Raw genomic sequence first — 22,883 nt, 5'->3', positions numbered from 1 at the left:
AAAATGACAAGATCTACAACATCTTAGGCTTTGACACAAAATAAAGATATAGAACTTGTCTAATATGGTTTAGTTCCAATTGTTTGAAATGTTAAAAAAATAAAATTGAAATACCATGAATTGTTTTAGAAAATTGCCACGGTCACTGCCCCCATCCCCTGCCGCTTATAAAATAAAATCGCTTTTTTTTTCGTAGGCGGGCGGTATACAAAGCTACATTTCTGATTCTTAATTTCTGATACACCATGTGGACGTCATAAATATATGACCCCAACTTATTTCAGTTTTGTGACCGGCCATTTGTTAGGGGAAAAAAAGGTTGATCTAGGCCAGGGGTCGGCAACCTGCGGCTCGCGAGCCGCATGCGGCTCTTTTGATATCAAGATGCGGCTCTCCAGCTCCTTGCACAAATACTAATAATCTTAATAAAAAACTAAAATATTTGCAATAAAAAAAATCTTAGTGGCTCTTTAAAACCAGGGAAATTTTGAAAATTGTAACTTTTGGCTCTGCCGCTTCAAAAGGTTGCCGACCCCTGATCTAGGCCTACTACAATGACTGCCATCACTTAACGTGAATGATGTATACTTTAGGGGTCATCCATAAATGACGTCACGCTTTTTTGACGATTTTTACCTCCACTCCTCCCCTCCGTCACACGTCGTCACAAAAAGCCAGACCCCCCCTAAGATGACGTCACACCTCAACCTACACCCCCCCCCCCCCTCAAAATTGCAGTTGAATTTTTTTATAACATCGATATTTTTCTAAAATCTTATCTAAACTATTACAATTTATTAAAACAGTTATATCTAAAACGCGAAATAACGTCTAAAATTCGTTTTCTAACATTGCTTTTTTATAATGCAAAAGTGTGACGTCGCAACATCTGAACCCCCCCCCCCCCTCCTCCCCACACATCGTCACAAAATTACGGATCCCCCCCTCCCCCTACGAGTGTGACGTCATTTATGGATGACCCCTTATAGAAAAGGAATATTAAGATCTAGTATCATTTTATAAATTATTACGATAGATTTTGTTTTTACTTCATAACTTTTCGCTATGGCTGGACATAGTGCTGTCTAATCCACGCTACAATCCCCCCTCCCCCCAGTATGCAGAGGTAATTAAAACCGTGCGGCGTCAAAACGGCCCCGTAAAATTGACCCCATCAAAAGGGCCAACGACATATGGACCCCGTCATATAGGCTATCGACAAATAGGCTCCCGTTATTTAGGCACCCGATAAAAGGGCTCCAGTCAATAAGGCTCCCGTCATTAAGTTTCTCCACAAAACGGCCCCCGTCATTACGACAAATAGGCTCCCGTCATTTTGGCTCACGACAAATAGGCTCCTGTCGATTTGGCTCCCGACTAAAGGACCACTGAAAATACGGTTTCTGTAGAGACTAAGGCTCCCGGCAAAGTAGTCTCATTGAATATGACAAATCCAGTGGGGCCCCTTCATCAAAATGCATCTCTTGTTCGGCAGGCCTTATTTTTATTAAGTTTTTCTATTATAAGAAATGGAATGTTTTAATTTATGGGTCATCTATCTATGGCTTCCATAATTGAATCGGTTATTATAGGCTGTTCTAACTCAATGTGTGGGGAGAGTGGTCCACGCTGTACATTTCTACCTGCAGTATGCTTGTATCAAAACAAAATGCCGTTATACTGTAAACATCTTGTACATCATACATTACACTTCTGTGCTCGCTTTTAAGCAACATATCTTTACTGTTGTAAATTAAACATTATCAACATTTTAGAATTGGTGGAATTTAGCTTTAAGGGCTCGATTTGTTTGTGAGTTGATTCATGAAAAACAATTTCATTCGGCGTTTATAAGAGGTTATAGTGGTAGTGGAGGTAGGCCAAAATGGTTATTTTTATGCCAATAGTGATCATACAATTCATTTTGTCATGAGCCCTTATGTCGCAAGCCTTTTGACAGGGCTATTTTGACTGGGTCGTTATGTCGGGGGCCAATTTGTCCCGCCCCGTTTTGAGAGTGCACCCATTAAAACAGGTGAACTCTGCTTCATCTGCCCCTGTATTTCTTGGACACGAACTGGCAAAGATGATTATGCAGCTTACTATTTATTACTTTTACAGAGTAGAACGTTAACCAATAACTGAATACAGGATCTGGAATATTAATCTACTGTTTACTTTGCATGCAATTTAATCATTAAAGTTGTATATTGACTTTCGAGTTTTAGAGAGTAGTAATATAATAGCCTAAAAGGAGATACTGTATTTAGTTTTACGTTCCATCATGAGGTGTGACACTAGTAGAGGTTTCAAATTTTGCTTTGCAAGCATAAAAAAATGACATCAACAACTAGAAGGCAATGATTAAAACAAGTCCTGTTACAATATAAACATCTATTTTAAGTGTCAGTATGACCACTTCACAGAGATATAACACTGTCTTTCAGCCACAATCATATTCCTGTAAGAAACAACAACATGCACACAAAGTTGAATCTATATGTGAGTTTGTCCTCTGGGGGTTTATTATTCCTTGGATACGTCAAACTGTGAAATACTAATCTCAATTACAAATTTTATTCTATATTTATATTTATCAAGATCCATAAACAATACAGTAAGTAAAGGAAAGTGTAAAAATATGTAAAGAAAAATTTGACTGAAACTTTAAGAATAGCAAAAATATTAATAGCATTAAAAAGTACACAGTAATGCAAGGATGAATTATCGTTTATCTCTACACCAAGATAATTAAACAAAACAAAGAATACTCACTCTCAGCAAATAAAGCATTTTTTTCTTTTATCTACAGTGCACAATGGCATACATTTAATAAAAGAAACATGAATAGAAATTCTTGTTGCTATACATTGTAAGAAATTCACAATTGGAAGACTTGACAATTTTGTGACAATTAAAAAATGTGCATGTTTATTAAAAAATTTGTAACTACTGCATACAGCATACTCATTTATTCAACCTTCCAACAGAAATGTGGTAAAGTACTTTACTATAGTATTACCAACATTTGAAGTTCATGATTACAATTTTATTCAAAATGAATAAAAAAATCCCTGAGATAAAGTACATGAATATAAAGTATTCAACTACAGATATATATATATATATATATATATATATATATATATATATATATATAGATATATATATACACATACACACATTAATGCACACACACACACACACTCACATATAGTCTTATATAGCAGATAATAAATTAAATTTCAAGATCTTCAGACATCCTCATCACTTGTATACTGATCCAATCCTTTACTCCATAGCAATGGCCTCCAACAAGAGTTATCAGCCTTTGTAACTTTGATGGCTATTTCTCCATTCTTGACCTGCAATTCACACAATTGTAAAAGATAAAGCACATCTTCAAACAATAAAATTACTGGTATGAACTATGAACATTTAAAAAATAAGTAAATAGTAAATAGATCAGAAGCTCATCAGCTTTCTTGAGGCTTTGAGGAATAAGAATTAAACTTGGGAATGGTGTTCATCATCTTTAAAAAATAGAATGCAACTACATGGTTTTGTATATAGGTTTAAATTATAGGCAGTAACAAATATTCTTTGCTTTTTATGTAGGTGTTGAGCATGTGATATTTTATATATATATATATAATTATAGTATATAATTAACTGGGTTTTTCTTGGTACATTATGTTTAACATCTTATTTGTTAAACCAGAGAAGAAAATCTGCCCATTTTGCACAGAACAAAGATTTTACTTTTTTACTGGTTGATTGTTGTTTATTTATGTTTTTTACATAAATTAATTTTACACATACCTTCCAGTAAGATTTCTGTATATTTATTTCTGAAGGGAACTGTCTCACTTTGCGAAAAAAGCTGGTTTCTTTATTATTCATATCATCTCTAACTATAACCTGCAGCCAAAATCCATGGCTGAAAAAAACAATTATAGTATTTTTAAATAAACAATTACATTTAATCCTTTGTATCTCTTATCATAATAACATTAAGAGAATATACCAGATAACATCTAAGTAATATCACATTATTTTCCCTCCTTGCAAACAAATTTGACATTTTAGAGTAATTAATTACTAATAGTTAACAAACCTAACAAAGTAACATGCCTTAATTAAAAAACAAGTTAGTTATAAATAAAATGCTAATAACTAAACTTAAGGGAAATCTTTTTAACTTCAAATGACTGATTATACTACCTAACAAAGAGATTTGAAGCAGCAGGCAGCACATAAAAAACATTTTCAAAAAAAAAATTTTCTAGACTTAATTACTCTTGGTTTATACTTAAACTTGGTATCATAACTAAAAATTAAAAGACAAAAAATGTTTTTAATTATGTCTTATTAAATAATAATAAAATTTAAAACAATAATTATTAAGTCCTACTAACTTATTTATCCACCAAAAATGAACATCTCCATTTCTAGGACTATGTCTGGTTGATCCTTTTTCCAAGCCAGGGGTAAAAACTGTAATGCTTACTGTGCCATCAGTATTTTCACAAGAGCGAACTGTAAAGTAAATTAAATGTTTACATTTACAGGCCACTTATGATTAAATAAGCATTTTAGAGTAACGCTGAACAGATACTGGATAATTTAAAACTGATATTGAAAATCTATAATTTAATTTTAAAATTTAGGAATGAATCCTCAACAAAGTACTGTGTCCAATACTAGAATCTGGTAATTTTTTACTAATTTAACAACACGGCCAACCGGCCCCTGTGTTCTGTCGCCCCAAGGCAAGACCTGTCAAATTTGAAGCGCCTGCGGCGCCGGGAAGTGCCCTATCAGGCACCCAACAACTTAGCTTTATATATTAAAGAGATTAGCAAATTGCATAGATAAACAAAGATTTCAATAAAGTAATTAAGGCCTGAAATACTTTAGTATAGAAATGTATTATTTGAATAGATTCTAGATCTAGGTAGGGTCTACATCTCTAGATCTAGAATCCAAATAGATAAAATAATTTTTTTAAGTTTAGGTCGAGAAAATCGTATTGTATACATTTCATAGCGTACATAGCTCTAAATCATATTTGAATGAAATAGTTCATTTCTTTTTATTCTAAACTCGGAAGATGACGTCATCAGTTTCGTGCTCTTTTTTTAGTGTAAACAATAAGCAACATCATTGTTAAATGCGTTCTTGTCCCAAGTTTAAACACTTTTCCGTTTGCATAAATAAAATTGTTTTTCTACATTCGAATACGCCTTTATTTTTTATTTTTCTTCTTTAAATAAAATTGTGGTTATACATTTAAAACATCTAACATATTATTTTCAACAAAAGTCCGTATAAAGTTCTTCATATATCGCTGCCGTTTCTGATGTGATGTTTTGTGGACAGACAGAGAGAGAGAGAGAGAGAAGTGCGCACAGGGGCTTTTATATATTAGGATGTTTGTGGCAGTGTGCACACTTGAGAAGCATTTCTGGCGACTGCAGACCATTATAATTATTACTAAAAATGGATTAGGCCTAGGTAAGGCCAGGTGGGGGCTTTCTGTCCAGGATTCAAAGGGACGACTTAAAATATCTTCCAATGTTTCAAGTAGCCCCCCCCCCCCCCCCTATCTGTTTTAATTGATATTCTCTCTATTTTTTTTTTTATTTAGTAAAATATTTAGCCTAGTAATATTTTTTATTGGTAATCTATCGTTTTGGGTACGTAAAATCGCCCGCGGCTATTAATGTACGAAAACGTTACCTCATTGTCAAGGCTTTAAGGGGATATGCGCGGAAAAAAAAATCACAAAATTTCTTGTTTTTCCTCAAGATGGGTTTCTTACACTTTTGGATACTTTGTCCATTTTTGTATATAGAAAGTAATAACTTTAAAGAGAAAAAAATATTTTATGTGTTTGAATAACGATTTTTATGACCCTATTAATTAAAAAATAATTTTTCCCAATCTTACAAACTCTCTATGAAAAGTTTTATATGCGTCATCATATTGTATTTGACATCATTGGAAAGCTGGATTTCTTCTGTATTTAATTAACTTAATTTCCTACATCTCGGAAACACCCAAAGCTTACAATCGGCTTTGCAGTTTACACAGATATGGTACTTTCTTGACCTAATTTTTGTTACTTTCGGCTGTTTTTCTCAGTTCGCAGCTTTTTAACACTAAAAAGCCTACTACTTTTTTATTTATTAAACAATGCCAACCATATTTTCAGTAAGTGTTATTGATGCGAAAATACAACTTTTGTCACGAGGGAATTGTGATTGCTTTCATAGAAAAAAAGTATTTGGTAATTAATATGCACATTTTGAAACTTTTGAATACTAAAAAGGGTACGATTTTTTAGACCTTGTAAAATTCTTACTAGTAATTATTTCAAAAAGTTGTCGTGACAAAAGTTTTAATATATACTGAAATATAAGCAGTTTAAATTTGATTGCTATGGATGCATAAATAAAAAAGCCTTAGCATTTTTAAAAGTACCGAAAAATTCAAAATGGCGGAGGTTTTTTGGTTTCCATGACAACCAAAATTGTTTTCGAGCCTTTTTTTTTGCTGTTTAATACTTACTTTTATATGCCAAATATGATTAAAGTATTCAAAAGTCTTTATATCTTAAACTGTAAAAAATAGAAAAAAACATAGCATATCCCCTAGAGAGGTATATGTTTATGTCAAATATTATAGATAAAAGAATAATAAACCTAAATCAATGGCTAAATATATCGATATAGGCCAGAAATTAACTTTAAACAGCAGTGTCTGAGAGCAAGATTTAACAGCAGCCATTTGTAAAATAGAGTGACTTCCCCTTGAATCTCGCGCTAAAAGCTTATAAAAATAAAACTTAAACAATATGGCTGCTATAGTAAATGAGCATGGTTGCATCTGTTGGAAACATCGCTAGTCTTCATTTATTACGGAAAAGTTTTAATTCAATTGTTTAAAAACAGGTGAGGTAGATCTACTCTACATAAATGAAACAAGGAAACATTTTTGTATTTTAAAAAACATAAATCCTCCTCAAAATGTGAAATAACCTGGTTTTCACATTACAAGTAGATTCTACCTTTTTTTTAAATTTAGTTTTAATTTATTATTTAGGCCTACATTTTGGTAAATTACAATTTATATTTATTTACTAATATAATTTCAGGGGAAGCCAATCTAATTCACAGACGGTAGCCCCCCGCCCCCCCTCCTCTTAAGAAGAGATTCTATTTATTTAAATCTAGATCTCGAAAGGTAGATCTAGACTAGAGATCTAGATAAGATTCTATTATTTTAAAAAATCCCACCTCTTGGGTGCCTTTCTTCGCGGTGTATTTGACGACGGCCAATGACGAGGTTAAGCGCAGAAGTTATTGTTGAGCAGGAATCAGATTCAGAGTTCGCATAACCCATGATGACTTCTTATTCCTTATGGTGTTGATATAAAAAATATAAATTGAAACTACATGCCTATTTTTAAAAAGTTAATGAAACTAATTATAACAAGACGGAGGTTTTCAAAATCTAGTCCCCCATATTTTTTGAAGTTCAAGTTAAAAATCGTGTAGAAATTAGATCTAAATTTAGTTTCGCATTTAAATTAAAAACTCAGGCCTTGACTGATTTTTAGGAACGGCCAATGCTTTAACTTTTACTAAAGAAAGCAAATGTTTTATTTTCTCATTTGAAAGATAATTATAATGAATTTTAAACGTTTGTTTTATTTTTCGGTCACTTTTCAGTTAAAAAATTATGAAAGAAAACCTAGATCTAGCAAAAATGTGTTGTGGGGCACAGAGGCGTAGCGACCCTTCCCGGCGCCCGGGAACAAACTTTTCGATTTGCACCCCCCTCAAGATTTCGATGTGCACCCCCTCAACCTTTCAATTTATTTTCCAACCCATTTTGGCGCCCCCTAAGGTCGGCGCCCGGGGACATATGTCCCCCCACCCCCCCCCCCCTCGCTACGTACGCTACTGGTGGGCATGTTGACATCCAGTCAGTGGCGCAAGGTAGGGTGTTACCCGCTGCGGCACCTCATGGTATCAACCCCCCCCCCCCAAGATAATATATATATATATATATATATATATATATATATATATATATATATATATATATATATATATATATATATATATATATGTGTGTGTGTGTGTGTGTGTAAGCCTACATAGGCCTATAACTTAAATACATGCCATATAAACGTAGATCTATGTGTATAAGCATTTGAAAATGTATTTTATATCTTTTATTTTCTTGTTGTAAATTTAGTAAAGCTACGCACTTTTGGTCTGAACTACAAACTATGTTTCTAATGTTTCTAAGATTTGTCCAACGTTTAAATCCGTTAGGAGCTCGACAATCTTTACCTTTTGTTTCGTTCAGACCAGTACATTACTTGTCTATGAAAGTTGCGATTGGTATAACCCCCTTCCATATTCAATAAAATTTGTTTTCCTCTATAAATTTTGAAGTTTGCGTCACACCTTCCCCACATACACACACCTGGGTGATATATTTAAAGTGTTCACAGTTAATAGTAACGATGTTTGTATATAGTCGGCAATTAATACTACATTAAGAATTACCAGCCAACCCAAAACTATTTTCCAATGTTCTAATGAAATCCATGCTATTGAATTGGATAGATACAAAAAAAAATCTATTATGAGAGGATTATTGACCTAAGTGAGCAAATTTAACAACGACGTGTGAAACGTTGTGGATAACAATTAAAAAAACTATACAGAACCAGAATTAATAATTGTCCCCCCCCCCCCCGGGGGAAGAGATGCCTGGAAGAAACTGTGTATGCAATACACGTCTGGAAAGAAAAACTCGGGGGGGGGGGGGGGGAGCTACTAACTGGAATAAAAAAAATCTATTGGAATCCGGTAAAATTGAACCATCAGATATGCCAAAGTTCATACATATAGCACAAGCACATTTTTCCCCCTAAGTTCGATTTATTTAAAGGTTCCAAGTACAGAATCTTCCAAGAAATCTACTGCTGTTGTGACACCCGTTTGTCTGTAACATTGGATTTTTATAAACTGTGGTCTTATTAATGCCCCGACTACTTTTAATAGATTATCGAGGCGGTTTTTATTTTGGGGGGGGGGGGGAATTGGTAAAAGTATATATTTTCTATATAGATTCTGTTTCGTTCGGGGGTGAGGGGGGTGTCGGGGTGCCTGGAAGAAACTCTTCTCTGTAAATATAATAAGAAGTTTATTCTAAACTTCGATGCACTGGTACATCCAAGTACAGAGTTAACTCAAAATAAGGGTGGATTAAATTGAATGGGCTAGCTAATAAATGCGACAATACGTTTTCATATCTTTAGTTGCATTAGAAATTAAATTTAAAAAATTCTCAATACTAAATTCACTTAATGATAATGGGCACTAATTCTACAATATTACACATTTGAAATTGTAGGCCCCTACATATTCCTGGGGCTAAAAAAATAATCGCATTTTATGCTTATTGTTTAAAATAAATTGCCTTAAATATAACTTGTTTTATGATTGGCCTAGATCTATATGCTATTGTGTTGGTTATGTTTGATTCATTATTTCATATGATTGCTCCATTATTAATTTAGAATAATTATGTTATTTAACAATATGTGTTTGAAGGAAAAAGTGATACACATTTGATGTGCCTTTCGGACTTAACCATTAATGTCCCATTCATTCTACCAAAACTCCACCCATGACGGCCCAATGTAAGGAGCATAACTCTGTATGATCAAGTGAATAGTTTCACAAAATATTTGTTTTTGTCTAAATGAAATTGAAAATTAAGATAAAAAGTACTGCTTAATGTTGGGAATAAACCTGGCTTTCCAACAGTATTAAATAGAATATATTATATTCGGTAAAAGTACAGTATAAAAATAAAAAATGTCTGAGAAAATTCAAAACAGGTCATTTTCGGTAGTCAACTTTATTTATTTTTGTCTTAACAACTATGCATCGAATTTAACAGTTAAATATCAATTTGGTTATGTTTAACATATATAATTCATAAAATACATGCCTAGATACGTTTAGAGGCATTAATTTTTTTTATTTTTAATATTAAATCTACTAAAAATACGACAGATGAGTCGAAAATTTCGAGATAGAAAGAAACTATTATTTTTTATCTTTCAAAAGCGCCATTGAAATTACAAGACCGGAAAAGGATGCTGAAACCATCCGACTTCCTGTTTAGTTAAAAATTAGGATTTGTAGGCCAAATTTTAATGAAACAAATTTAATTTTTCTATGCTTATTGTAAGCGGGCGGCAGCGGGCGTTACGGGACATTAACGGTGTCGGGCGGCAGCGGGCGTTACGGGACATTAATGGTTAATATTGTTTAGCTTGGTATATTTAATTATTCTTATTTTCTACAACAGGTAACTCTACTGGCTCAAGAAGAAAGACGCGATTTGTCTCGTTTTGTTGTTGTTTCTATTATATCTTAGCTAATAACATTCGGGGTATATCAGCTATTATTTGGAGGATTCAGCAAAAGGTTATTGATGTATATTCAACAACAAATTAAAGCAGTTAGAATCCCACACAGACTTTGTGTTTAATTAATAAACGTATTCAAGTGTCGACCCATTCTCAAACTCACCTGGCAACAACTATCATTTTTATCTTCAGATTTATAAAATGAATGATCATTTTACTTGTCAATTGGTTATAAATAGTGTCATTTTTTGGCCAGTTTTTAATCACCCTCTCAGCAAAAACAACACCACACTTCAGCTTCCATGATATTTCCTTTTTCATTTTGAAACATTAATTTTTCTTTATACATTACTAATTGCATTATTGCCGTTTGATAAATGGATAAAGTCAGTAAATCCTAGATAAGCTCCTAGTGTTAGCAGTTTCAGTGTTTGCTAACTAGATGGATTTTATTAAAATATCACTATTTGAAATATAAAAAAAAAAAATTAGCCAATCCTGGTGAAGAATGAATAAAGTTTTTACCTTTATCAATTCAATTTAATTCTGCTGAAGACTTTGCTTTTACATTCATTTAGACCTATTACAAACGCTACTTCACCTGAATTCTTTTCTTTAACGTTGGTTGTTCAAAGTGGTTTATGCTAATTTAAGTTCTCTCCCATTTTAGTACATTTTATACAGATCTAATCAGCTGCTCACACACATATAAATACAACAGTACACCAGTTTAAAGAAATGAAGTAATTTATTATTAAAATAATCAATGTGGTCACCATTGTTGGTGCATTTAAAATAAAAATGTTTTTTATCAAAATAAAATAGAGTGAAGAGACTTTCTTACATTAGCCATTTCTTGTTGTTGCTAAAAGAAAATGAAAAAAATAGATTTTGTCATTTTAAAATGCAACTGATAATAAGTTATAACTAAAGTTAAGAAAATTAATAAATCTAATTTTGATGTTATTATTTTTAAATAATAGTAATAGGCAATAAACACTAACATAAAATTAATATATGCAAGTTTTGGCATTGATTATGTAGTGCACATGTCAAATAATATAGTATTTGATAAAGTTACAAAATAATTATATTGCCAAACGTACTGTGTCCATTAATATACGTTTCTGTAACAGTTGCATCTCTTTTTTGAGCTCAGACTGAAGGGATGTCTGTTGGCTTAGCCTTGATCGCTCAAGTTCCTCAAGTCCCTTAAAAAAGTAATGTTTACATTTTCTACTGGATGTTAAAGTAAACTTTCATTGAGATGTCTTAATACAAATATTATACTTACAATATACAGCACAAAAAGAACACTTTGTAAAGTTGATAATCTTTATGGCTTTTTTAAATGAAATATATACTTTATTTTAAAATGGCAGTCTAATGCTTTTTTTTAATATTCACATGTTTCTAACTTTATCACCAGAAAAAAAGGTCAAGTTTAGAAAATATATTAATATTACACAATATGATAAAAGAAAACTTAGATAAGTTATTGAATAAATAAAAAATTCTATTAATTACCCTGACAAATTGTTCACTTAGCTCTCTTATAGTTTTAAGTCTTTGACTTTGAACTATTCTGGACTGTTGGAAAAGCTTTTGCTGTTGTTTGAACAGAGTCTGAAATTTTTTTACAACTGTTAAATGGGATATAGATCTAATTTAAAAAAAAAAGTATTTGTAAACATACCTGCATAAAATGTTTACTTAAGTTATAATTTAGAAAAATGTAAATGTAAATAAATAAGGTATAAAGAAAAATAACATAAATTATAAAGCAGCTATTCATGATTTGAAGGCTATTTGGGTAATAAATGCTTACATTTAATTTTTCTTCTTGTTCTTTTGTTTTTTCTATGTCAGATTCCCACTGTTGGTATACCGAGTTAATCTGTTTACCAAACTCTTCCTGCAATTTGGCTCTGAAAATTAAAAAAAAAAAATGTAAAAAATAAAGCCCTTTAATTTATGATGAACGAAATTGTGACTTCTTTTATAATTAATACATGTTCAATATATTAGTCAAATACCTTTTTAATAAACTTTTGAAAATAAGTATACTAAATAAATAAGTTCATGTTGGGTGTACATTGAAAACTATTGTACAAATAAATTACCTGGCTGTTTGCTGATTCTTCCAAATTTCTTCTACCTTTTTATTTGTATTTTTTAGTGAAGCTTGGGTCAACTGTTCCATCCTCTTCTTCTTGTGACTTAGTGTCTTAGAAATGTCAGCTATGTTCATTACAAGTAAAGAGAAAAAAAAAGAATTACTCACAGAAGAATTAAAAAATAAGTTGAATGTATTTTTTTCTATGTATATATTTGTTATAACCTTAGTTAATAACATTATAAATAGAACAAAGAAATATAATAATAACACATGTTACCTCCAAATCCTTCAAGCATTTTCTGCATTTCATTGCTAAATTTTGAAAATAAAAATTTAGAAATTAAAACGTTTAACATCTAGCAGTGAAGTGGAAAATCATTATGAAAAATTATTATCTTTTTAAAAGATGTTAATGTAGGAGTAGGAGTAATTTTTTTAAAACCTGTTATTTAAAGTTTATATTATTTAAAAGCAAATTGGAGTAACCAATGATATTTACATTTTAAAACAAATATTTTTATTTAATAGACATTAAATTATCAAGTGTGCTGATTAGGAGAAAATAAGGCCTGTATTACATAGAAATTCTAAACTAATAATACGGCAAGTATTGTAAGTAAAAAAAAAACACCTGAAATCTGCTGGATCATAATCCATATCTGCTATTCTCTTTTTTGCAGGAGCACTATTTACTTCAATTAGTGTTTCATTATCTAAAAAGAATGAATAAAACAGGAATAATAGCAAACTCCAAAATTAAGCAAACATTAAAAAGATGAGTTAAATGTAGTAGGTTGTGTATAGATTTAGCTGGGGGGAAATTGGTGGTGGTTTGAGGATGGGGAAGGAGAAATGAGATACAGTGGTACCTTGACATAGTGCCCTAACATATGGTATTTTTTAAATACGAGCAGCCTAGTGAGCAAAATTTTGTTTGAAATTCAAGCCAAATTTGAGATATAAGTAACTGGATTAGAAGCTTTAGGGGTCATCCATAAATGATGTCACGCTTTTTTGGATGATTTTTACCTCCCCCTCCCCTCCATCACACGTTGTCACAAAAAGCCAGACCCTCCCCCTAAAATGACGTCACACCTCAGCCGACAACCCCCCTCAAAATTGATGTTGAATTTTTCTTAAAACATCGATACTTTTTATAAAATCTTGTCAGAACTCTGTCAACATTGAGTATTTTGATCAATTCCTATTACAATTTATTAAAACTGTTTTCTAAAACACGAAATAATGCCTAAAACTCGTTTTCTAACATTTTATTTATAATGCAAAAAAGTGACGTCACACCATCTGAACCCCCCTCCCCCTCATCACACACAGTCACAAAATTACGGACCCCCCCTACGAGTGTGACGTCATTTATGGTCGACCCCTTAACAGTTTGTGGAAAAGAAACACCTTGAAAAAGTTGCAACTGATTGTGAATCTGAGCTATTTAATGACACTTGCGTAATTAATTACTGAAAATTCTGAACGGGAGTAAAAAACAAACCTCCTTGGAGTAGTTTATTTTAAGATCTGAGTGGAAAGTGAGGAAAGCGTGACAAAAAAGAAAAGACCTGCGAATAGAAAAGCAGTGATGAAATTAAGCGAAAGTAATAAAATATTTTATAGTAAAATTTAGGTTCAATTATGTTTTGAAAAGTTTAGTTCTGTTACATTTAAGGTTAGAGTGTAGCATTAAGAGTGTAACAAGTAAGTGAATTGAAGTGGCTAAAAGTGTTTAGCATTAACAGCATGAACATCTTACATAAGCTTAAGATGGCTGGTTTCAAGGTGATTTCACTTTATAAAAACATTTGCATTTTCTTATATTATGTTATTAAACAATATTTGTCATGTATAAATACAATTTTCTTACTTAAAAAAACACAAAACAATAGCAACTGAGGTGGCATTTTAGGGGCTGGAATAGATTCATGACATTTTATAGCATTTATTCTACAAATATAAGATTTCTAAATTAATTTTAGGCTTTTTTTTACGATCTAAATCTAAAACAGCACGTTTTTATTCCATGTCAACAACATTATGGAAGGATTCTCGTCAACTCGCTTTTGTCCATTAACACATGCTTTCTTGAGGTGTGGTACATTGCATGTATAATATTGTATAAATACAATTTTCTTACTTAAAAAAACACATAACAAAAACAACTGAGGTGGCATTTTAGGGGCTGGAATGGATTCATGACATTTCAATTAATTTCAATGGAGAAAATTGCTTTGACATATGAGGAATTCAACATATGAGCAAAGTTTCAGAACATGTTAAACTCGTATTTTGAGGTACCACTGTAAATAGAAAAAGGATGAGAATGTCAGGGGGTTAGAGACGTTGTATAGGTATTTTTGTGTGGTTTTTAGCTGAATGGCATTATTAAATTAAAATCATGAGTCGTTATAAATATTATAAACTAAAGCTTATGGCGAAATTAATGTCTCTAATTACTAGTTTAGACTAAACTAGATACTAGATTATTACACCCTGAGAAGAGAGAACGTCAAAATTGCAAGGCAATCGATGTCAGGAATCACCAGGGGAAAAGTGGGATAATTAAAATTAAACCCATACAAAATCTTTGAGAATGACTATGGTTAGGAAAGCAACAAGGGCTGTGGGAGCTTACATACTACATAGTATTATTATTATAGTAACATACATGGGCTCATTTAGTAGATAAAAGATTATAGATTCTAGGTCTAGATTTTCTAGATCTAAATCTAGAAAATAATAATAATATTAATAATATAAAGATTAAAGAAATAAGAAAGAGTAGAAAGACTAACACTTTTTAATTTTTTTACTAACCAGAGCTGCGTGAAACAGAGCAGGTAGATTTAGATCTAAATCTAGACTAGATCTAGCTGAAGCTTAAGGGGGCTTACAGGATTAAGATCTGATTAAATTTTGTTAGATCTAGCTCTAGCATCTAGAAAATCTAGATTTAGATCTATACTCATCTCAAATTATTACCTTTTCCTTTTGGTACGGTGCAAGGCGGTCTTTGAGGACTTTCCTCATCGCTTGGGAGATGGTAATCTTCATCATCATCTCCTTTAAATTTTTGTATTCTACTTAAAACTGCCTGATTTTCTTCCGTCTTCTTTGCTCTAGGCATAATTGAATATTGTTATTCAGTTTAATGAATAATATAGATCTATGTCGCTAAACTTATAACTGTTATCAATTTAGTAGATAGATCAACTTGAAAGCGCTAGAGCTTTGCAAAAATTAGCAGACGATACATTTTTATCAAGGGCGGCTACTTCTAAATACTAAATAGACCTACCGGAAATTAAAAAGAAATTATCGTTCTTGTTGGCATGTTTAGAAATGGCCGCTTCGGTAACTGCTGAAAAGGCGAACCAGATTATTGATGACCAAACTCTAGCGGAAGATGTAAGTTAAAAATAAAATGAAATGTTGAAGAAAAGTGTTCTGAATAGATTGTTGAAATATGTGTCCGATCTAATCAGTTTGGGCTTGTAATTTGGTGTTTAATTACCTTCAGAAGGAATGAGTCTGGTCAGTCTGGATAAATACTAGCTTTTCTTACTAAATCTAGAATTTACCCAAATTTCAAATTAAACATGACTACTGAATGATAGACATCCATATTTAATCCATTAGGGACTAATTTTGAAGTTTTTAGTTCGTTTTAAACTAAATTACTTAATTTAATATTTATTGACACTCACTGCCATGGACAACACATCTCTCCATGACAACTCTTCTTACCCCTGAAGGCACTTGAAGCTAAAGAGAACCACAAATGCGGTTAGACTTTTTAAGTGGCCATGTACCCAGAGTTCCCCACTAGTGATCATCAAATAGAGGTCACGTGGTCAAAAAAATAAAAAAAATTTGGTTGTCATTTTTTGGCCACTCTTATTAAAAAAAGGGTTGAAGATATTTGATTTATTTTTTCATATAATGATAAAACTAATAATGCTTTACTAGGGAAATCAATTTTGTGATAGGGAGATCTATATTTAAAAAGTTATATTATTTTGAATGACCCCATTTTTAAATTTAGCCTACATTCCCCAAAGCAATTTCTGAAAATGCTTTTCTGGCATATTTAGCCTTGCCACCTATAGCATGTTTTTATAACGTGAAAACCCGCCATTTTACTCGTGATAAACATTTTTAAAAGTAATTCTAAGAAGGTCTCTGGAACTAAGTCGAAAAACTCGCCGGAAGTCATGGTCCGATCCTTACGCCATGTTCTGGTTAGCAACCAAGGACGCGTTTAAGTTAGTGAGCCTCCCTAATAAATACGCATGCGCAATGGAGAGAAACTACGACTTAGCGGCGATGTTTTCGATGGTACTGCGCATGCGTGTGTTTACAACCGCAGAACCCTAATACCAACCCTAATCCTATCCTTAACCCTATCCCTAATCCCATCCCTAACCCTAACCCTAGCCTAATCCTATCCCTAATCCTATCCCTAACCCTAACCCTAATCCTACCCCTCATTCTAGCCCTAACCCTAGGTCACTGCGCATGCGCAGAACTATCTTTTGCCGAAAAATCTTATTCCGAGTAGACACTTCGTAAAAAAAAAGTTGGGTAATCTATCGTTTTGGGTACGTAAAATCGCCCGCGGCTATTAATGTACGAAAACATTACCTCATTGTTAAGGCTTTAAAAGAAGTATATTGTCATATGTTTGTGTCAAATATTATAGATAAATTAATAATAAACCTAAATCAATTGCTAAATATATCGATATAGGCCAGAAATTAACTTTAAACAGCAGTGTCTGAGAGCAAGATTTGCTATATAAACAGCAGCCATTTGTAAAATAGAGTGGCTTCCGCCTGAATCTCGTGCTATAAGCTTAAAAAAATAAAATTTAAACAAGATGGCTGCTATAGTAAATAAGCATGGTTGCATCTGTTGGAAATCGCTAGTCTTCATTTATTACGGAAAAGCTTTAATTCAATTGTTTAAAAACAGGTACATAAATGAAACAAGGAAACATGTTTGTATTTTAAAAAACATAAATCTTCCTCAAAATGTGAAATAATTATTGAAATTTAAGGAGTCACCTGTTTTTCACATTACAAGTTGTGGGCGATTTTATGTACCTAAAACGATAGATTACCAAAAGTTGTAGCCTAGTAAAAGCTAATATATTAATATAATACATAAGTATAAAAGTACGGGGGAAAAAAAACAACTGCCAATACACTCAATACACGGATAGGTATGTTGATGGAAATAACAAAATTATGGGTTTACTCTTGTTTGCTTTTAAATTTAAGTAATAATGTGCTGTAGGCCTAATATTACTAATAATAATAAAAATTTGAATATTAACAGTGTGATTCACTGTGATAAACAGTTAATTAAACACTTAGTTAATTAAACACAATGGACGCAAGCGAGAAAAGTCTCAAAGGTATTTGAGAGGCCCATTAATTAATTTAAAAAATCATGCACGGCATAGTTACAATTAATGTGGTTATAAAATCCTGTCTGTCTAGTTTTTTCCGGACTTTACTGAAGATTGGATGTATTTGATGTTTTTAATATTTTCGGTAACTAAATAAAAAAAAAAAGCAAAAACAATTTGGTTTTCACATGTAATGGCGACATAAACAATGGCATCCTGCTATTCGGTAGGCTGCCATAAATTTTATTGTACACATTGTAAGCTAAAAACAGAAAAACTAGGTCATGGGGTTTAAATTTGCATTATTATTTAAAAACTTGATCTGCAAAGTTTTGTAAACAAATAATTATTGATCACAGAGTTCCTGTACAGCCAATCAATATGTGTCTTACGAAAGTGAAACATCCGGTTATAACATAGTAAAAAGTAAAGTTTCCCTTTCAAACCTGACAGTCTATGGGGCAAGTGAAGTAGAGTTCACTTGTTTCTGTGACCTCGGCATATGAAGAGATAGTGTGGTCAGCACTATGCCCAGCCGCCTTTACTTTCCCCAACGTGAGTTAGGTACCCATCAGAGTTGGGTGGACTCAGGGACGGTCTACTGGCTTGAACCCGGATTCGAACTCGAGACTTACGGGTTAGCAGTCCAGCTGTCTACCGCTAGACCACTCCGTCCCATAGGTTATAACTTAGGCTAGATGAAAATAAATAGAAATGTAGCCTTAAACTCAACAAATTATTTTCAAGTTCTCTGGATTTGCAACTTTTATAGAATTTATTCTATAATTATAAAATTTCTAAATTAATTTTAGGCTTTTTTTTTTTACGGTCTAAATCTAAAAAAGCACGTTTTTATTCCATGTCAAGAACATTATGGAAGGATTCTCGTCAACTCGCTCTTGTCCATTAACACATGCTTTCTTGAGGAGGTGTGGCACATTGCAATTTGAACTTGATATTTTTGTGTTTATGACAAAAATTTGTACACAATTAGAATGCCATGCTTTTTAAAGTGACAGAAGTGACCAAATTACAAAAACTGCAATCTAAGTAATATTAATAATACTTTCTTTAAAAAAAATAAAGTAATCATCAATGGGGAATGTGTGATGGATTCTATTTTTAGGTATGACATAAAATACAGCCATAAATGCAGCTAAATGGTTTTGCATACATTTTCCTGGGCCTCATTTTCAGCAATAAAGATTATAATAAAATGGCATTATTGATGGGTGATATCAGGTCACTTAATGACAGAAAATAATTACCAGATGTTTGCCGTGTGTATATATTAAAATTAAGGCTTTCTAGTATATGATTCACATATGCTGGTTTCAAATCAGAGAGGTATTCAAGAGTTATTCGTTTTGAAAGACAAGAATACATAGAGCTACTTTCACTTAAGTACTGCTTGCTAGAGAAACAACAAAACGACATCAAAATACATCCAACAATTCTTCATTAACAAACTTTAGATAAAAAAATTACTAATGAACCTGGAAGTTGTGAGTTGAATGATGGTGCTGGTTCCCACCCTAAAGAGATGCTTGAAAGAAATGCTGGCTACTACCCTAAAACAACAGATGGTTTTCTACTCTGCTGACTAGCAATTAGCTACTGATTTGATGAATTCATAGGGAGACTTAAACCTAAATACATATTTCAGCATATATATATTTTTAACAGCTGGTAAAACCAAACCGGAGTAGTAACAAGCATTGATTGATTTAGACTAAAATGTACATTTAGGTCTTCAATTTCATTATAGTTTTTAAGATAGCTTTTGCATGGCATTCTTCATTTCATCTCTTCCTCGTTTTTAATGCTGGTTTGTAGTAATAAAATTTCTCTCACATTAACTGATTTTGAAATTATATTTGTTTCAACATATTTTGTATGTTAAACAGGATCTTATTGCTGAGTTAGAAAAAGAAGAAATACCTTCCTACATTCGAGAGGCAAGGCTACAGTCCCTTAAACAACAAACTCATGAGTTTCAAGAACTCCGAAAACTCTCTTTTGGAGAATATACGTATGTATAAAGACACATTTTAACATTATAATACATTTTCAAATATCTTTTTCAAACAATTTAATCAATACATCATAAAAGTTATGTTAAAGCTTTAAAGTACAGTTTTGAGCATTTTAAACTTATTTTTTATTCATAAGAAAAAACATATATGCATTTAAAAATTACTGATATTGATGCATTGATTTTAATTTTCTGTTTGATTAAAAAAGTAAGTTAGCAACTATCTCCACAGGCTTATCCCAGATGAAAAAAGTTTTCTTGATCTGACAACATCCACATCTGTAGAGAATTGCATTGTGCATTTTTTTCACCCTGATTTTCGGCGATGTGCAATCGTAGATTCACATTTCGAGGTGATTCAAAGTTTCACTCTGCTCAATAAAAAAAATATAAAGAATAGCTGTTGCATATTTAAATAATTAACTATTTGAATGATGCAAATATTATTTATAAAGTTATCAAATTATACTTATCAATATTTTAAAAATTAAATCACAGTATCCTAAGCTTTTTCTTAAAAATTGAAGCAAAATTATTATTTCCTCAGATACTTTGCAAAAAATATTTCAAAACAAAATTTGCTAAGCTGAATGTTGAAAAATCAAATTTTTTGATCACAAAACTGAAGATACAAATGCTTCCAGCAATTTTATGTTTCAAGAAAAGCCTTGTTGTTGACAGGTATTGATATATAAATTTCTACTTTTCCAGCTTATACATTTTCTTAAAATAAATTATGCAAGTCTTAAGAGTAGCCTGTATAGAAAGCTAATTTGGTTTTTGGCAGAAAATTCATTAAAAAAAGACCAACAATTTTATTATCATGTTTTATATTCTTAAAATAGGTATGAATACCACTATGAAATTTAAAATTTATAAATTGTTATAAATATTTCAGGATCATTGGGTTTGAAGAACTTGGTAACACTGATGATTTCCCACTTGTGATATTGGAACGGAGACTTGCCAGATCAGGTAAGACTTGCCAGATAAGGTAACATGTTTCTACATAGTGGCTTGTTGCAAATTTTAAAAAATCTGGCAATTAGTTCTATTAGATTTATGTGTTTCAAGGATTTTTATTCTTTTGTTAATTGTTTTTTTCATCTAAACAAAGTTGAGACTATTAATAAAATGGAAGTTGCAATACACATCTTTGTGAATTCATATTTTTATGAAAATGATTTTCACACAGGTGTTATTCAGCTCCCTGAAGGTGAAGATCCATCAAAGAAATCAATTTTTGGTGCAAAAAAAACAATCAGAGAGAGAGACAATGATAGCAGTGAAGAAGATGATTAACTCTAATCAAAGATCTGTTAAAAGTGAACATAGCATTTAAAAATCTTATTCTGAAATTAATCTGAAAGGATTTTAGAAGTATGATTATATGACATTGATGAAATAATTAATATTTACTTACATTTAAATCATTTTTAAATTATTTAATTACAGTAATTTTGTTCTGAAATAAATACACCTTTGTTTTATATCTTGCTCTTTTTCCATTATTTTTTAAATCATTTCAGATTTCTATTAGTTTATAAGTTATAAAGCCTGGTAATAATTTCCAACTGTAATGATTTTATCATTAATGAAAGTTGGCAAGTTTAAAACAGATTTTTATAAATGTACTTCCTTACAATCTGGTTCATTATTCTCAATATGTCCTTTGAAAATATTCAAGTACATCCTGCTTCAACATAGGAGAGAAAACAAACAACTTATGAATTGATTTGAAATATTAATATAGAAAATAAAGTGAAGGGAAATATTTATTGTATGTCTTTAAATTAGTTTTTTTGTTACCATAGAAAATGTAATCACAATATATTTAGTCTCAGAAATGTTGTGCTAAGTAAAGGAAATGGAATAAAAAATATGTGCCTAATTGGTTTGGCCACATACTGAAAGAGCTAAATAGTAAAGACACTGCAGTGTGATGGACTACAGGGGAAAAGTAAATAAGTTAAAAAAATGCTACCAAGTGTAGAGAAAGAGTCAAGAGTAGAGTGGACTGGTATTCAAGTAATCAAAGTTGTAGTGAAGGATAGGAAAGATGGTAGTTGCACTGTCAGTCCTGGATGTCAAGAAAACAAGCTTTTTACTTTAAAAAAAAAACAAAGCTTGACAAGTTACTTTACTTATATTAAGTTATATTTGAAGTTATGATATTTGACCTTTTTAGGCTCTTAAAGTCTATTCTATTTATTCTATTTTGTCCTTTAAGGGCTTTAGAATGATATGGACACATAGATTTATCATTAAGAAAACATCTGTTCTAATGATATCAGTTCAGTCCAGATGCGTAGCGAGGGGTGACACCAAGGCAAAAAATAGCAAAATATATAGAGAAAAATGGTAATTCCACTTAATTAAGTGATTAATTCAAGTGTTAAATTGCCAAATCAAAAGTTTGAGAGGGGGGGGGGGGTGTAAATAAAAAATCGAAAGTTTGTCGCTACGCCTCTGGGGAGTGACACCATTAAGTGCCGCACCGGGTGACACCCGACCTCGCTACAGCACTGGTTCAGTCATCCCTCAGTTATAAAGGTTTATAGAGACCAGATATGGCTGCTATGAGTGAAAAACCTCTAAGTCGTGTTACCCTCTCATTTTTAACATGTTCCATTTGTATATGTATAATATCAATCAGTGTTTATGAAACCATATAAGTGCATATGTTTTCATTTGAACATTAAAGAATAGTTTCAAACATGTAAATAAAATATTAACAGGTTCAATAACATAATGTATAAGTATAAATAATATAAATATGATATGTTTTTGTGTAACATACATACATGTAACTAATGTATATATACTGTAAATATGTTTTTAG

The 22,883-nt window shown here is 31.8% G+C and overlaps 3 protein-coding genes across 3 annotated transcripts; 1 reads left to right on the top strand and 2 right to left on the bottom strand.

Annotated features, from left to right (window-relative positions):
- Positions 1-2,352: 2,352 nt before the first annotated feature.
- Positions 2,353-7,465, bottom strand: LOC131931996 (uncharacterized). Its single transcript, XM_059288843.1, has 4 exons — positions 7,302-7,465; positions 4,419-4,539; positions 3,823-3,940; positions 2,353-3,365 (listed from the first exon to the last, which is right to left on the bottom strand). The coding sequence occupies exons 1-4, from the start codon at positions 7,405-7,407 to the stop codon at positions 3,255-3,257; spliced, it is 456 nt and encodes a 151-aa protein (XP_059144826.1). The 5' UTR covers positions 7,408-7,465; the 3' UTR covers positions 2,353-3,254.
- A 3,729-nt stretch (positions 7,466-11,194) lies between these two features.
- On the bottom strand, positions 11,195-15,854 carry LOC131932005 (synaptonemal complex protein 3). The gene is made up of 8 exons (XM_059288881.1): positions 15,576-15,854; positions 13,216-13,297; positions 12,862-12,896; positions 12,589-12,706; positions 12,294-12,393; positions 11,993-12,091; positions 11,572-11,676; positions 11,195-11,330 (listed from the first exon to the last, which is right to left on the bottom strand). Exons 1-8 carry the CDS (start codon positions 15,718-15,720, stop codon positions 11,277-11,279), a joined length of 738 nt encoding a protein of 245 aa, XP_059144864.1. The 5' UTR covers positions 15,721-15,854; the 3' UTR covers positions 11,195-11,276.
- A 61-nt stretch (positions 15,855-15,915) lies between these two features.
- LOC131932009 (uncharacterized) lies at positions 15,916-21,817 on the top strand. The gene is made up of 6 exons (XM_059288886.1): positions 15,916-16,001; positions 19,914-20,038; positions 20,274-20,394; positions 20,589-20,722; positions 20,940-21,016; positions 21,237-21,817. Exons 1-6 carry the CDS (start codon positions 15,936-15,938, stop codon positions 21,341-21,343), a joined length of 630 nt encoding a protein of 209 aa, XP_059144869.1. The 5' UTR covers positions 15,916-15,935; the 3' UTR covers positions 21,344-21,817.
- Positions 21,818-22,883: the final 1,066 nt, after the last annotated feature.

This window comes from Physella acuta, unplaced genomic scaffold (genome assembly GCF_028476545.2).
Source record: "Physella acuta isolate Inbredline_101_S28 unplaced genomic scaffold, ASM2847654v3 ptg002071l, whole genome shotgun sequence".
NCBI classification, from domain to species: domain Eukaryota; kingdom Metazoa; phylum Mollusca; class Gastropoda; family Physidae; genus Physella; species Physella acuta.
The sequence above is the reverse complement of the archived record's forward strand: the minus strand, read 5'-3'. Positions and strand labels throughout refer to the sequence as shown.

Coding starts and splice junctions, on each gene's coding strand:
- LOC131931996 (XM_059288843.1), bottom strand. CDS start 7,407: ATGGGTTATGCGAACTCTGAATCTGATTCCTGCTCAACAATAACTTCT. Junction 4,540..7,301: donor CGAAGAAAGGCACCCAAGAG/GTGGGATTTTTT, acceptor TTTACTTTACAG/TTCGCTCTTGTGAAAATACT. Junction 3,366..3,822: donor TACAGAAATCTTACTGGAAG/GTATGTGTAAAA, acceptor TGTGAATTGCAG/GTCAAGAATGGAGAAATAGC.
- LOC131932009 (XM_059288886.1), top strand. CDS start 15,936: ATGGCCGCTTCGGTAACTGCTGAAAAGGCGAACCAGATTATTGATGAC. Junction 20,039..20,273: donor CTCTCTTTTGGAGAATATAC/GTATGTATAAAG, acceptor CTATCTCCACAG/GCTTATCCCAGATGAAAAAA. Junction 20,395..20,588: donor TCGTAGATTCACATTTCGAG/GTGATTCAAAGT, acceptor TTATTTCCTCAG/ATACTTTGCAAAAAATATTT.
- LOC131932005 (XM_059288881.1), bottom strand. CDS start 15,720: ATGCCTAGAGCAAAGAAGACGGAAGAAAATCAGGCAGTTTTAAGTAGA. Junction 13,298..15,575: donor CACCGTACCAAAAGGAAAAG/GTAATAATTTGA, acceptor CATTCTTTTTAG/ATAATGAAACACTAATTGAA. Junction 11,331..11,571: donor AACGTATATTAATGGACACA/GTACGTTTGGCA, acceptor ATTTTCTTTTAG/CAACAACAAGAAATGGCTAA.